General features: G+C 45.8%; 2 protein-coding genes across 7 annotated transcripts in view; one reads left to right on the top strand and one right to left on the bottom strand.

Annotated features, from left to right (window-relative positions):
* The window catches only part of PIAS2 (protein inhibitor of activated STAT 2), a 34,882-nt gene extending 32,722 nt beyond the window's left edge, over positions 1 to 2,160 (top strand). For 2 of the 6 annotated variants that reach the window (XM_050913076.1, XM_050913079.1), the window contains exon 14: positions 1,339 to 2,160. In XM_050913076.1, the coding sequence (XP_050769033.1) occupies positions 1,339 to 1,521 (183 nt within the window). In that variant the 3' untranslated portion in view covers positions 1,522 to 2,160. Of the gene's footprint in view, positions 1 to 443; positions 477 to 1,335 lie in introns of those variants that run through there. The other 4 variants (XM_050913077.1, XM_050913081.1, XM_050913078.1 and 1 more) reach the window with 3 other exon arrangements.
* The window catches only part of LOC127027385 (elongation factor 2-like), a 30,886-nt gene continuing 16,521 nt past the window's right edge, over positions 1,946 to 16,310 (bottom strand). The window contains 4 exon segments of the mRNA XM_050913075.1: positions 1,946 to 3,261; positions 4,230 to 4,301; positions 4,730 to 5,401; positions 16,016 to 16,148. Coding sequence (XP_050769032.1) covers positions 5,208 to 5,401; positions 16,016 to 16,148 — 327 coding nt within the window. The 3' untranslated portion in view covers positions 1,946 to 3,261; positions 4,230 to 4,301; positions 4,730 to 5,207.

Here is a 16,310-nt window from a genome sequence, read left to right as displayed (position 1 = left end):
TACTATTAGTAGGAGATTAAGTTTTAAAGAAAAGATCATCATTAATTTGGTGGGCACATGACTGAACACTTAAATCCTTCCATGTAACACCTAAACCCCATTGGCTTTGGATTATATGGAAACTTTGTAGGCCAAAAGTAACTAGGCGGTGCTTTTCCTTCCCTGGAAACTTAAACTTCACACAGTTAGGGAGAATGATGCTTACTGTAACTAGATTCTTAGACAGACAGACTACAGCCTTCAAATGTGGGGGAATATCAGCTCCCTAACTTAGACAAGAGGATCTGAAGCAGACCCTCTGTTTCATCTCTCTGTCACTAGAAGACGACAGTAATAGGACTCTACTGTAGAGTTGACTTTCCGGTGCCTTAAAAACAAAGGATGAACTTCCTCCTTTTCTTTCCACTTACTGCATCTTGCAATACTCTGTGCCTGACCTTGAGATCTGAACTGCCAAAAAGTGAGAATAACAGAAGTTTGTTCATGTGGGAGACTGGAAGCAGGTATGCTGCTATGAAGTGTCCACTTTGGACAGTTCAAACAGTTCAGGCTCAGTTCCAAACACATGCCCAAGATTGGAACCCACAGGGTAAGAGAAAGTAAGGTGTGTTAAACAACGTGTGTGCGTGCGGTGCGCGTGGGGGTGTCTTACATTATCCTCCTCTTTGACACCTGGCAACCTTGTTCTGTTTCTAAACGCTTAGAATGTTCAGCTCAAGGCTTGTCTTCCACTTCAGGCAATTTAAATCAACTTAGTCATTTGTCTTAATCAGACTTGATCAGGGCTCATTTGTCACTACTAAAATGTTTAGAGACCTGCATGTATCATTGCAGGTATGGACGATGAAAATGTTGATTAGTACAGCTGCTGCCATTTGAGGGGATGAAATTATTCTCATTTCCATCGAAGTAGCAAAAAGCATTCTGCTACCTTGCGTGATGAAAGGAGCCTGAAATACGCAGTTGTGCCCAGTAGCTATGGGCAGTGAACATTCTCCAAATGCAAGGGGTTGTTTGGGGTTGTTTTTTTTTTTTTTTTTTTTTCTTTGTGGTCATCATGTGGACATGATTAGTGTTTCTTAATGCACTAGTAAATGCTCAAGCTAACCAGTTAGGGGGGGGGGGAAAAAAATGGGGAGGATGAGGGAGAAGGGCTCATGGCTACCATCTCTGCTTGCTTACTTGCTGGTTTGCAGAACTCTGGTTCTTGCTATGCATGTGATAACGAGGTTCTGCTAGTAACGTGTTTTGTGCTTGTTGTAGGGAAGATGTATCTTCAGAGCATACATTTCCCTTGTGCAGTTAGTCTCTTCATTCTTCGTTGTTTGTTTCAAGCAGTACTGTCCTCCTATGTTTTTGGATAGTCTCACCTCAACCTTAACAAGCAGCACGCCTGGCAGCATCATCACATCAACCAGTCACCACGAGAGCAGCACGCACGTTAGCTCCTCCAGCAGGGGCGAGACAGGAGTGATAACCAGCAGCGGAGGCAGCGCTCCTGACATCATCTCACTGGACTGAAACAAAGGGGCAGCACGGGACGGACTCCAGGAGAAACTGCACAGAGCTGCTGCTTTTATCTCTGGAACTTCAGCATCTCGGAAGTTATTCTGATATTTATTGAAAGGATTTGCTGTCTGGAAAATGGAGTAAATTCATCTACGCTAGGAAGAGAAGTGATAGGTTTTTTGTTGGTTTGTTTTGGGTTTTTTTGTTTTCCTTGCTCATTAAATAGCTGGTGTAGAAAAGGCCCCTGCAGAACATGCTTTTATGCTTTCGGCTTGTTCTGGGGAAACTGACTTTTTGTCGCTGGGTGGATTCCACAAATGGTTTTTAATTTTGTTGTAAAACACAGCAATAATGTAAAAACAAACAAAAACTTTTTTTAATAAAAAAGGCACTTAACCACTCTAGAACAACAACAACCTGGACAAAGGTGCGGAAGTGTATGCATTGGTGAATTTTTAATATTTTCACTGAGGCCTGTAATAAACTTCATTTTAAGACAATGAAGCTTTGTGAAATAGCCATGACTTGTGTTGTATGTCTCTTGTTCCCCACTTCCCCCTCACCTGAGGAAGCCTTTGTAAATGGGATTGGTTGTTTTTTTTTCTCCTGATTTCATGTTTTTCACAAATGCAACAAAATCTTAAGCTTTGACTTCTTCCTCCTTAATGTTCTTTGGGCTGGGGAGGGGACAAACTATCTATGCAAACCCTGCATTACACAATCTCTGTGCTGTCATGTCAGAATTAGGACACCTCCCCGCCACCAAAAAGTCCAAACTATGCACAGTCGAGCTATAGTTGAATTTCTGGCTTGATAACTTTAAGAGGTGATAGAAAAAAAGCCTTTAAACTCAAATTTAGATGATAAAGTCCTTGGTGGCCCTCTTTGAAACTGCCACCCCTCACCAGATGATCAAGTGAAGCTCATGCTTTCTGTGGCAGCTGTAAGGAGACAAAATAGAAATTACTTTTTCCAGCGTGGGATTATTTTCTAGGATCTCTCGCTCATGGCTTCTGTCGCTTCGGTAACTGCTGTATTCGGTTTGGGAATACCGCACTCCGACTTGCCACGGGGGAGGCTTGGCTTTTTGGAAGATAAAAGCTGTAGCTGCGCAGTGTTCCCACCTAACTGGAATTATGTGTTTAGGGCTTAATGGTGCTTTGTCCCACATTACATGGCCTCCTAATCATGGCTTTTCTAATTTGATGGGAATAACTTCCTCCTGTTTTACTCCTCTGATGAATCTGCTGCTTTGTTGCGTGTACGCAGTGTCTCCCCACACACCTCTAAGGATAACCTCAGCAGTGCGGTATGTGGAAGAGGTTACAGACCAGGAAACTCAAGTCATTTCCATAGAGCTGGAATAATGGTATTGTCTATATATGTTGACATAGCAGCTTTTCCAAGTGTTGTGTTTCTGTTGAGTAACTGTATTTGAGATTATTCCTTCCCTAATTACCAGCTTTCACTTTTTCCTAATTTTGTGTTCCCTTTTTCTTATTTCTTTAGTCAGACGTCTGGTGCTTTTTGCCTTCCATTACTGTTACGGTATTTGAACAAAGTACATGGATAAGAAATATTGAAGCAGGATGTATTGTAACTCTTGTCTGCCCTGTACTCCCACCTTTAATGCTGCATTACTATTCCTCATTGCCTTTTTTGTATGATCTTTCACAGCAGTCTTCAGGTGTTGGTCTTAATATTGCATCCAATCTTTCTTCTCCTTTCCTTATCTGTTGAATTTTTTTGTACCTGTTAAGGATCAGTTTTTAGCATGATTTATTTCCAATAAAGCCACGCTACTCATGAAGTTTTTTCCTAATGGCCTGCAGCAGATCAGTGCTTTCTGCATCACAGTTGCACAGTGACTTGAACTATAAATAGAGTGTGGAGAGAGGTTCCAGAGTCATTCTGAATAAAGTGTTTAAAACTGGTATCTGTTGCCGAAGATGCTGTTTGTACTCTTAATGCCAAACTGAAGGCAATTGCTGAACTGGCTGAAGGGATGTAAACATCTCACGTGTATGTCAAAAAAGTTAAGTAAGGGTGACTGCCATTTTTAGGCCGTGTGCTCTAAACCATTCATGGTATTATAAAATATGGCTGGAATTTTGTTAATTATTGTGCCCTGTTTAGTGGTTACTTATCAGGGCTGAGGTAGGGTTGTGTTCTCCAGCTGTTCTGGGCAGGAGTTTTGCAGCTGCATTTAGCTTTAAACCTTCTAGACCCACGACAGCGATGTCAAATGCAAACTTAAGGCATTTGAGCCTTAGCTGTTTAGGAGAGCTAGATTGTCATAGGCTGCGCTGTGAGGTAAGTGTTCAGGTGAACAATGTCATTTTCCTGCAATGCTGATGTACGCACAGCAGGTAATTGCTAGGCTTGTGTAATGCCTAAATCCTTTAATTCACTTGAGTTTGTGGATGATGCGTATCAAGGGGTTGGAGTACTGCAGTGCAGCCATGTCACCCATTCAGGACACCACCTTCCACAAGACAACAAAGAATTTACTTAAGCAGTGGTGGGTGGAGAGGGGTCTGGGGGTTGCAACTTAATGGAGGCCTGTACCACTCTAGCCCTGCTCTAAGCAAACCTGTCCGTTGTACCTAGATTTTCTTTAGATTTTATTTTTCCTTCAAGTTCTAAAATGCATCAGAATGTCTATCCAAGAACTTCTAACACGAGAAAAGTCACGAAGAAAAGGTTAGATGACTTCTTACCTCTTCGTTTCCACTATGGAAGTATCTGGTTACTGCTTTGAGTGGACTGTATCAAAGATACCTTCAAACCAACTGCAGAAGGAAAGTAAAGCTTATGAGACTAATACAAAAGTCCCTCTACTGCACAGACAACCAGCATGCAATGAAAGTCATGCTGCAAGAGCGGGCCCTTTTTTTTTTTCCCCACCCATCCATTTGCTACCTCTTCTGCATTTCCTGGAAGTGAGCTAGCTGCTAAAACACTAGTTACAGCAAGGCTATACCTATACACCTGACGACTGTTAGCCTGAGCTGGCTTCTGATTTTCATAGTTCCAGGTCAGATAAAGCTGCCCGAAACAATCGTGAGCCGTGTAGGCAAGACTTTGCTGGCCAGTGATACAGCGCCAGCCCCGGGAGGTTCTGCGCCTGTCCAGCAGCAAAAATTCAGGCATTTCCAACATTAGTGCGGATTTTCTGTATCTGCCTTTAAATTTAGATGCTGGATGCTAGAAAGCTTACCTGTAACTGCAAGCCTTTCGCTATCAGTCTTCGAGAGCACAGAGGATTCAAGTTTGGAAATGAAAGAATGCATCTTCTGGCTGAGAGGACAAAACCTGACAGTTCAACAAGAATTTCTGCAAGAGCAACAACGAAGGGAGCTGCTTCCTAGGTTAAAAGACAATTGTGGATTAGGCAAACTGTAAGGAACACCATTAGTCCTAGGCAACTGATTTTTTTTTTTTTTTAATGTGTATTTTTGACAGAGGCATCAGTGACCACAGACAAGATAGAGGCAACAACAATCCCGTAAGTCAAATTAGCACGTCATTTTTATTTCTTCTTTTAGTAGGTGATCGTGCCATCATCACAACATGTTAACACTGTGTGTGTATTCAATGTGACGCTCTAAAAACTTCCCATTTCCTTCCTGGTTTTATGAGGAAACGGTATCAGGACAAAACTGGGCAGCGCATCACACAACATGAAACAGAAGTGATTATAACTTATCTAGGAAGTTATCCAGAGGTGGAATACCCTCCTTCAAGCCTTTGCGTTGACGTGTTTCAGCCACAACTTGCCAAGGATGAGAATTTGCATCGTAAGGATCTCCAGGCAAAACCTGCCAGCGATCAAAGACACACTGTGGAAAAGCCTGGCCACCAGTGCTGGATCTCAAGTCGGCGGTAAAACCTAGCGGGAAGGAAAAAATAAAATTAAAAAGGGATGAGGCAGGTACAGGAAAAAATAAAACTGGCTTATTGTGAATTTCTGCATAGACAAAACCCTAAAACCACTCTTCCAGAACCTGGGTACGGTACTGTTAGGAAACTGCTACTTTGCAGGTCATTCTTTCAAGCAGGTAAAAATGAGGCCAACTCCAAAGAACTGCAGAAAGATCTCGTGTGACCAAGTAAATTGGTAACAAAAAGGCAAAGAAAACTCAATTTAGATAGAAAAGTATATGGGGAAAATGATGTTTCCTACGTCTCAGGACCTGAACCGATCACTACCACTCAGTTTGAGATCTTAGGGTTATGGTAAGTAGTACAGAAATGTTAGTTCAGTGTTCAGAAGCAGTCAAAATGAGAAATCAAGCGCTAGTACCTGTTCGGAAAGGAACAGAAAACAAAACATTATGTCCAGTGAAAGCCTGCACCTTTATTCTAAAGCTGTGCAATTGTGGTTCCTTCATTATAAAAGCAGGTACTGCAGAAAAGGTTCAGAGCAGGGGAATACAGACGACCAAAGGCCTGAACTGGCTTCCACGCAAAGAAATTTCTCTTCTTTCTGGAGACCAGCCGTGTGCAAATATTTACAATAAAATGAGACATACAGAAAAAGGAAAGTGTCTACTGAAATGTTCCACCTGCTCCAAAGATTTATAAAACACACTTACTGCTAAGCATTACCTAATAGAAAATATTTGCTTTTAAACACGAATAAGCCAAAACGTTTACTCCAGTGGGAAGTTTTTGTATCTTTCAGGAAGTTTATCATGCTTCCTTGTAAAAAACCCAACTCCTTACGTACCACGGCATAGCTTTTGATATCACTTACGCTGTCACATAATAGAAGATGGGATGTGCGATCGTCAAAGTCACAACACAAACTAGCAATACCCGCTACTGAGCAGCTAGATGCTCTGCAAGAACTCTTACAAACCGAGAAAAGGTTTTATTTACCGCTCATAAGGACGGGGCCATATTTTCCTAAGAGGAGCTATATGAAAACCTTAAACCAAGGCACTATGAGAACCGCAGAGCTGCAGTTCAGCGCTACAGCTCTTGCTGCTGCCCCCGCCAAGAGCCTGTTCCTGCGGACACTCACGCTCTGGCTGCGTGGCGACCTTGACGGGCTGCGAGCTCTCTCCTGGTCCCCACTCGTTGTATGCCACCACTCGGAAGGTGTAGGTCTGCTCCGGTTTCAGGTTGCCTACGGTAAGTTGAAGTGTCCCAGACTGAGATGTGTTGACTGCCCGTTCCCTAAAAAAAAAACCAGAAAACATTTCAAAATGCATTTGGATCTTAAAGCATTACTTATTTACGCAGTTGGTAGCCTGCAAGGTATGATTATCCCCGGAGAGGAACCCACAACTGAGTCCTCAGCGCTGCCTCTGGGAGAGGGAAAGAGCAAGCAACTGTTATCCACAGGGATTACTGGGCTCTCCTCAGGCAGGAACCCCTCCTTCCGCAGGAGCTTCTGGAGACGCCGCTCTTGCCCTGAACTGATGCTACCGGCACCTGCATCGACGGAGAATAAAGCCTATTCAAGGGGCAGCTTGCTTCCATGAGGACAGAGTTTGGGAGCAGCCTGTGGCTATGGGCCAGGAAGAGAGGAAAAAAGCGAGAAGAGCAAGAGAAGGAGAATGACAGAAGGATGTAGAGAGAAAGATCGGGACACGTAAAAGGCAGGGGTTGGGGGACACACATCAGAAAGAAAAAGAGAAGGATGGGGAGTAAGACTGTGATAGAGACGGAGGGAAGGAGGAAGTGGGATGCAAGGATACAGAGAAGAGGAAAGAATGACAGAGAGAAAGGAAAGGATGAGGAGCAGAAGAGAGATGAAGAATGACAAAATAGCAATGGGCAGAAGAACAGAAATAGAATAAAAAAACACTTCTAGGGAGCAGGAAAAAATCAACAGGGAGAAGGATGGGTAGCACAGCAGGATGCTGGGGGAGTGAGAGGGAGGGAACACAGAGCAAGACAGAGGGATGAAGAGAGGGAAAAAATAGGGACAGGAAGAAAAGCAGAGTAACCAAGAGAGGGGGAAAAAACAGAAAGGGAACCGGACAGAGATGGAGAAACAAAAACCAGGGACCGGGACAGAGGGATAGAGAGGCAAAGAGAGGGATGGGGACCAGGACAGTGGGATATGAACAGGGGGGGACAGGGAGCAGGACACAAGGTTGCAGAGAGAGGGGTACAGGGAAGTGGAAAGAACGACAGAGAGAAAAAGGGGGGATGACAGGGAGCAGGTCAGAGAGCTGGAGGGAAAAAAAATACTGCTGGGGAGCAGGACAGGAGGCTAGAGCTGAAAGAGATGAATGGGAAGCAGGGCAGTGGGATGCAGACAGCAAAAATAGTGACAGGCAACAGAGGGCACAGGACAGAGAACTGGGGGGAAGGCAAGGAGAAGTGCATGGAGATGGGGCGGGGATAAGGAGCAGGGGAGAGGTGGAGCAAGAACGGGAGAAGGGACAGGAGGCAGGACAAAGGGAAAGACTGACAGGGAGAGGGAGCAGGACAAAGGGGTGGAAGAGGAAAGAATCCTGCAGGAGAGAGCTGGAGGAATGAAAAAGTACATGACACAGGGAGCATGACAGAATGACAGAGAAATGGGGGAGAGAGAAAGAAAACATAGGGAAAAGAAGCATGGTAGAAAAACTCGCGTGGGGAAAAAAAAAAACTCGCGTGGGGAAAAACTCGCGTGGGGAAAAACTCGCGTGGGGAAAACTCGCGTGGGGAAAAACTCGCGTGGGGAAAAACTCGCGTGGGGAAAAACTCGCGTGGGGAAAAACTCGCGTGGGGAAAAACTCGCGTGGGGAAAAACTCGCGTGGGGAAAAACTCGCGTGGGGAAAAACTCGCGTGGGGAAAAACTCGCGTGGGGAAAAACTCGCGTGGGGAAAAACTCGCGTGGGGAAAAACTCGCGTGGGGAAAAAACTCGCGTGGGGAAAAACTCGCGTGGGGAAAAACTCGCGTGGGGAAAAACTCGCGTGGGGAAAAACTCGCGTGGGGAAAAACTCGCGTGGGGAAAAACTCGCGTGGGGAAAAACTCGCGTGGGGAAAAACTCGCGTGGGGAAAAACTCGCGTGGGGAAAAACTCGCGTGGGGAAAAACTCGCGTGGGGAAAAACTCGCGTGGGGAAAAACTCGCGTGGGGAAAAACTCGCGTGGGGAAAAACTCGCGTGGGGAAAAACTCGCGTGGGGAAAAACTCGCGTGGGGAAAAACTCGCGTGGGGAAAAACTCGCGTGGGGAAAAACTCGCGTGGGGTGCAGGAGCCACAGACAGATGCAGGAGGGCTGAAAACAAGGTTCCATCCTCAGTAAAGTCAGGAATTCCAGGAAAACACATCGCACCTAGAACCAAAAGAAAAAAAGAAAAGCGGCACACTGTTAAACCCCCTCGGCAGCCCGACCCCTCCATACAACATCACTGACCTGAGAAGGAACAAACAAACCAAACCAACAGACAGACGACCTGCCTACAAGCGCACTTTCTGCTGCTGAACCTTGACGGTGCAGAAGCCCTTACCTCGGACAGACACCTCCGCCTCTCTAACGCCAACACACGCACCTGCCCACAGAGCTCAGCTCCAGAACCGCCATTGACTGCAGGAACAGCAGAGCACCAGCACCACTGGAAGCCCAGGAGCAGAATGAGCTCCTGCAGCAGAGCCGGCGGCTCATATACCCCGGGCCCCGCCCACCGCCCTTCCCACAGTCCCCTGGGAAAGGGGCGGGGCGCACCACCAGCAGACATAAAGGCGGCCGGAGGAGCGGCAGGCAGGGTTCTCACCTGCCCGAAGTTCGTGGTATATAAAGTGCTGACCAGAGACAGCGACCCTTACTGGGAACTGCAATACCTGCTCTTTTGCTACAGCTACATCTACACTGCATCAGCAACGTGACTGGGTAGGTAATAAACTTAATTTTTATGGGATGTAAACAGAAAAAGATAGATGTCCTACTAAGCTATGTAAGAAAGTAGGTTGTTAGATGCAATAACAATATGGTTATCAAAAATTATGTGGTTTAGTTTCCTATTAAAAAAACCAAAAATGCTATAGGGTTACATTTCATTTCTAGCAAGACCACACACAGTACCTAACACTCAAACTTCAGTTTGAGACTTGTTTGTCTATAGGGGTTTTTTTTGATTTTTTACTTTAAAATGTCTAATTCAAGTAATGGGGCCCACTGGGAATGCTGCAAGCACTACAAAAAAAAGACTTGTATTTTAACACTTCGTAAGGTATATAGTATATTGGTTCTTTGCCTTTCTTAATATAACAAAAAAGGAAAATTGATGGAAAGAAACAGCTATTCAATAAAGGAACACACCTTTGATATAGCAAGTGAGATGCCTATTGGACTGTAAACATCCAGCTAATGAAAACTGGGTTTGGATTGCTCTGCAAATCGAGCCCTTGTCAGTGCTCCTGCTACAGCTGTACCTGCAAAACCACCGCCACCACCCAACTGTTTCACAGGCAAAGGGACCACGCAGGATTTTTTCCTAAGATGAGGCTACCACGCACCATTTCGGAGGTCTAAAATGAAAACCCATTTGTGGAGTTTGCACCATGCCCCGCCTCGGCGAGGTGAGCACCCAGGCAGTTCAGGGGCAGCCTTCTCCCAACGCAGAAAGACGGTCAGACACCAGCCCACGTACGCAAACTTGGCCCTCGGCTGCTGGGAAACTGGTGCATGGGGGCAGCAGGTACTTCTCCTGAGCGGTGACACTGAGCCCACCCTTGTGTCCAGCACCAAATTCATTTCAAGAAACGCTGCAGCTCACTATTGCCTGCATCTGCCAGGTTTCTATTTCTGCCCAACTTGGCCAGCAGTTTGCTATCACTGAGCCATGGCAAAAAATGTGATTGATACCCCTCCACCAGCTGCTCCCAGGGGTGAGTCCTGGGGTAACTGGCCGGTGGTGGTCCCCAGAGCAAAGGTACAGCCCAGAGACTGGGAGGTGGCAGCCCCTGGCCAGGGAGACATGCAGGACATCATCCTCCCATCGGGGCAAGAGCCATGTAATTTCTCCTGGCACCAGAAGCACCCGGAGCTAAAGGGGCATCTGCACCCTGGCACTGGCGTCTCTGCCCCGGGCCACGCAAAGCTCTGCCTAGCTGTGGCTTTGTGCTGCTCGGCGAGGGAAAACGATCGGTGAGGAAGATACAGACCTAGAGTCATTAACGTGGGATTATCTGGGAAAAACACAATCCCTAAACAGTAAAGCAGAGTTTAAATTGGATGAAATCACAGTCATTTCATGGACAATCTGCAAACAGAAGTAGGTAAAATTGCTTTTGTAACTGATTTATTATGGGTGGTGTGCCTCGCTCCTCTCCTTTACTAGAAGCCCTCTGAAAAGCTAACAACAACAAAAAGGTAGATTTCATGCTGCAGAAAAAAATCATTTAAGACGAAATCAACTAATTGTCAAACTTTGTGTAGCGCTGCTGTGGTTCTCTGGGCTGCAATGGGCAGAGCAGCAATTCAGAGAACGGAGATTATTGTTCCTTCGGGGAACGTTTCCTCAAAATGAAATTGCTCAAACCAGAGAACGGTCCTGTCCTCCGAGCGCCAGGCTCCACCGTCGCTCCAGCCCTCCGAGGACTGACTGAACAAAGCTTGGGCGAATGTTCCCTTCAGATAAACCGTCGGATCGTCCCTCAAGCAGAGACAACGGGAGTTTGATGCCTCTATTCCAGCAGAAAGGTTTTCTGTTGCACTTGGCAATGCAAAAGCAGAGCTGTGGACGGCTGCCGCTCCCCGACGAGGATGCTGGCAGGCAGAGACTTTGCTCTTTCTAACTGTGCAAGCTGATCTCTGCTTGACCAACTCGCCTAATTTTATTCTCTTGCCTCTTTTCTCTGGTTTCTATTTGCAAGCTGCAGAAGTAGGAATCAGGTTGCACTGAAAATGGCTCCAATGGATTTGTAACCAACTGACCGACTCCGAAAGCAGCGGTACTGCAGGGAGGTCAGCTGGCCAGCAACATCGGAACTGAACAGCTACGATATTCACATAAACCCTTTAAGATGCAGGAACCCACAGCAGTAAGAGAGAAAACAAAATATGCCCAGTGACTTCCTACCTGCAGGATGACGGGACTGTCGGCAACTGTATCTCCTTGCATACATCTTTTTTGTTAACAGCAAAGAAGCAACAAGACCAGCTTTCAATCCCAAAACAGCGGTAAAGCAGCAAGAGAAGAAAAAGGAGATGAAGCAATAGAAGAAAACTCCACTCAGATCTCTGTTTTAATACTTCTCTGCCACAGTGGTACCTGTGGTGATACGTATATGCAAGTCCGGAAAGGTGGAATGGTTCGTAGCATTCTTTCAGTAAGTCTTTCCCCTTTATTTAGTAAGAAAGAAGGAAAAAAAAAAAAGTACTCATATCTGGTGCCCTCAGCACTCACGTTGCCATTGAGTGACTTCCTGAGCCGAACCAAATCTGCATTTTAGACTACAGGGGCTGAATGAGCACAACTCTCTCATCGCGTGTAGGCTGGGATGTAGGTGTGAAGTGCTATGATGAGGAGTGAAATTCTGACACAGCCCGTTTTGTATCCGATGCTGAGGTTGTAGAGCAATGGATAAAATCCAGCCCCGCCACAGAGGCACGAGGAGACCCAGGGCTGCCGTTCCTCTTCTCAGATCTGCCTTTGCTGCATCGCATCCCAGCCTCAGCCGTTTGGAAACATCCAAGCAAGTGCTTTGATTAGACTCTAACGCACTCATCTTCAAATGCAATCTCAGCAGCCTCAGTGTTCAGCTTCCATCGGATTTCAATGGTGATACTAAAGCCCGTCTCCCAGGACACTTCTCTGTGCAAAGCAGGAGCTGTATAACCACCCAAGTACGTCAGTGCTCTCAAGCTGATGAACCCAACGAGCTCATCGCCTGCAGTGATGGGCCAGTCCGTTCCTAGATAAATGCAAGTCCGGGTAAAACTCTGCTGCTCCCACTGGAAACAGCCCCCGGGTTGGCAGTGGCTGGAGGTGTCCGCAGCACACTCCATCTCACAGTATTCACACATCGTTTCCAAGGCTGATTAGCCCGAGTCCAACCCTATGCTCCGGCAATTTGATGGTTTCCAGTTTGGGAGCAGCGTTGAACAGCAGAAGCTCTGGGCTGTCCCCAGCCCACGCTGAAAAATCACAGAGGGAAGTTTCCCCGTTCTTGGCCAGCCACCGTGTTCCTTCCATGCACCTCAGGAAAGCACTGAGCAAATTAAACCTGTATATGTTTTACTTCCTATAGCTTGGGTTTTCTAGCTATCAGATCTAGAGTATCTTCCAAATGCAACACCAGAAGCCCATAGGGCAGTACAAGACCTTGTAACTTAAAAAAAAGTAAGAAATGGACTGTATAAAAAGCAGTTCCAGGTTTTCCTAAGTAAAGACTGAATAATAATCAAGCAAACACCCCAGGACTGAGACCAAGCGAAAAAAAGCAAAAGAAAGGTATATAGTATATTGGTTCTTTGCCTTTCTTAATATAACAAAAAAGGAAAATTGATGGAAAGAAACAGCTATTCAATAAAGGAACATACCTTTGATATAGCAAGTGAGATGCCTATTGGACTGTAAACATCCAGCTAATGAAAACTGGGTTTGGATTGCTCTGCAAATCGAGCCCTTGTCAGTGCTCCTGCTACAGCTGTACCTGCAAAACCACCGCCACCGCCCACTGTTTCACAGGCAAAGGGACCACGCAGGATTTTTTCTCAGATGAGGCTACCACGCACCATTTCGGAGGTCTAAAATGAAAACCCATTTGTGGAGTTTGCACCATGCCCCGCCTTGGCAAGGCGAGCACCCAGGCAGTTCAGGGGCAGCCTTCTCCCAACGCAGACAGACGGTCAGACACCAGCCCACGTACGCAAACTTGGCCCTCGGCTGCTGGGAAACTGGTGCATGGGGGCAGCAGGTACTTCTCCTGAGCGGTGACACTGAGCCCACCCTTGTGTCCAGCACCAAATTAATTTCAAGAAACGCTGCAGCTCACTATTGCCTGCATCTGCCAGGTTTCTATTTCTGCCCAACTTGGCCAGCAGTTTGCTATCACTGAGCCATGGCAAAAAATGCGATTGATACCCCTCCACCAGCTGCTCCCAGGGGTGAGTCCCGGGGTAACTGGCCGGTGGTGGTCCCCAGAGCAAAGGTACAGCCCAGACATTGGGAGGTGGCAGCCCCTGGCCAGGGAGACATGCAGGACACGCTTAGCAAGCTAGGACTCTTCAGCATGGAAAGAGCAGCAACGCAGTAGGAAGGGCTATAGAAGGCTAAAAATTAAGCGACATGAACACAGCGGATAAAAATCAAAATGAGCTCACGCTCCTTTTGATACAAAGGAAGCATCGGTTGAAGCTAGCAGGAGCCAGGTTCAAGAGACACAAAAGGAGGCAGTTCTTCGCAGGTCTCGATCGGTGGAAGTCTTTGCCAGTGCTATGGATGCTGACATTTTACACTGAGGGGGAGACTGAGTAACTTCATAAAGAAATCCATCGAAGGTTACTAAATCGATCTAGAAACAACTTCTGGCCCCGGAAGCCTCTGAAAGTGGTTATAAGAAAGCAACTGGGGAAGTCTGACACCAGCTTACCTTGTTCTTTCTCCTCCCTAAGCGCTGATTTTCAGTCAGTCATGAACCAGATGCTGGGCTAACGCAACATTTAGTCTGACAGCACAGGAACTTTACATTTAACTGAAGATATATAGGTGTTTCCTTTGCCATTTCCTCATCTCCATAGCAGTGTCATCCCCTTCTCCCAAGTATTCAGTCCCATGAAGAGCTGCTGCCTGTGAACTGAGACTTTGCTACTGTAGAACCACTTCTAACCACTAGTTTATAGGAATACTACTTCCCCACATCTTTAGATCGCGGTTTTAGTAAGATTCAACAGCAGCTTCAGCAAGGAACTAGAAAGGCAGTTTTGCAGAATATGGATGTTAACATGCCGTGTAAGCGGAGACTGAGAGCCCAGTGTAATACACATCCTACCAAGTCTAAGCTTACACTTCTTTTTGTTTTTCCATGTTTGGAAAATGGGTCTCTATGAAATTGTTTTAAGCTCTATGGAAACTTGGAGAAGGGAAAAAAACCCCAAATACTCAAAACCCAGCCACACCAACACACGTCTAAATTGTTCTTTTAAGAAGTTAAGTTGCCAGTTTAGCCTTTAAAAGTTAAGCATCTCTTATTTCATCACTGATTATTTTAGCAGTTACCACACTAATGTACTTTGGCAAAGAAGCCCCCTCCAAAACAAAACATGACATTTCTTACAGTTTTACCGTGTGAGGAGTTCCAAACACGCCCCACGAAACTGGTAAACTTTCTGTCACGATGTCACAGGATTCTCTTCAAGTGCGTTTTTAAACAGGGAGGAGGGTGTCCTGGTTTCGGCTAGGACAGAGTTAATTTTCTTCCTAGTAGCTGGTATAGTGCTGTGCTTTGGATTTAGTATGAGAATAATGTTGATAACACACTGATGTTTTCAGTTGTTGCTAAGTAGTGTTTATACTAAGTCAAGGATTTCTCAGCTTCTCGTACCCAGCCAGCAAGAAGGCTGGAGGGGTGCAAGAAGCTGGGAGGGGACACCGCCAGGACAGCTGACCCAAACTGGCCAAAGAGCTATTCCATACCATATGACATCATGCCCAGTATATAAACTGGGGAGAGTTAACTGGGAGGGCGGATTGTGGCTTGGGAGCTAACTGGGCATTGGTCAGCAGGTGGTGAGCAATTGCATTGTGCATCACTGGTGGTTTTTTTCTTTTGTTGTTGTTTGTTTTTTTTTCCCTTCCTCCCCCTCCTTTTTGTTATATTCCTTTTCATTACTATCATTATTATTGTATTTCATTATTAGTATTGTTAGTATTATATTTTACTTTAGTTATTAAACTGTTCTTATCTCAACCCACAAGTTTTACTTTTTTTTTCCCCTCTTTCCTCCTCCTCACCCCACTGGGAGGGGGAAGGGGGAAGCGGCTGCGTGGTGCTTAGTTGCTGGCTGGGGTTAAACCACGACAGAGGGAAATGGGACACACAAACAAACCACAATACCAGAGGAAGGGCTCTGTACCACACTGAAAAGCTGAAGTTTCAGGGGCAGCATAAGAAGGATCAGATTATTATTTTAAAGGTAGTCTTAAGATTGGCAAGAGGGTGTAATGCCATTTAAGCTACTCAGGCTGGCGCTCTGTCCTCCTTTTAAAGATTCAAATCGGTACCAAATTTTCTAGCCTGCTGCTGCTGAAGACCAATTCTTTCTTCCAGGCTTGCTTCAAAGGAAGACCTTGATTTAAAATGATGGAAACCGAGTCTGGTGTACACTGAAAAGCCTTAATGCGCAGAGGCTGCCACATCTTTCTGGCACCCTCTGCTGGCACGAAAGCCCAGTGGAGTAAGCTGCCAGGAAAAAAGGAGTAAACTGTTCTGAACTGAAGATGCAAAGGGACAACACGAAGAAGCTTGGACCTAATAAAATGGGAATTCTCAAGTCTCTCTGATCCTGCAGAGGTCTTTAATTGCATGTGGGTAACAAAAGAAGCAGCATCTTACCAAATGACTCATTTACAGGTAGATATGCCTTGACCACAAACAGTGGAGTTCCTGCCACTTGGGATTCTTCAAAAACGTGTCCCCTTTTCCAGTTCAGCACACCATAGATCCCACCAACCACTTGTTCTGGGCACTATAAAAAAAAAAACATTCTATCAAGTTACATAAAGGGAGGAGATCACCAGTTATTAAAACACAGCCAGGCAGCATTAGACAATCCCTCTAGACAGCTCCCTTGATGTTTTTCTCATGATGGCTCCTCACTCAGAGAAATTTCTCTCATGTGTAACAAGTG

This window comes from Gymnogyps californianus, chromosome Z (genome assembly GCF_018139145.2).
Source record: "Gymnogyps californianus isolate 813 chromosome Z, ASM1813914v2, whole genome shotgun sequence".
NCBI lineage: Eukaryota > Metazoa > Chordata > Aves > Accipitriformes > Cathartidae > Gymnogyps > Gymnogyps californianus.
This window is presented reverse-complemented; position numbering and strand designations above follow the sequence as displayed.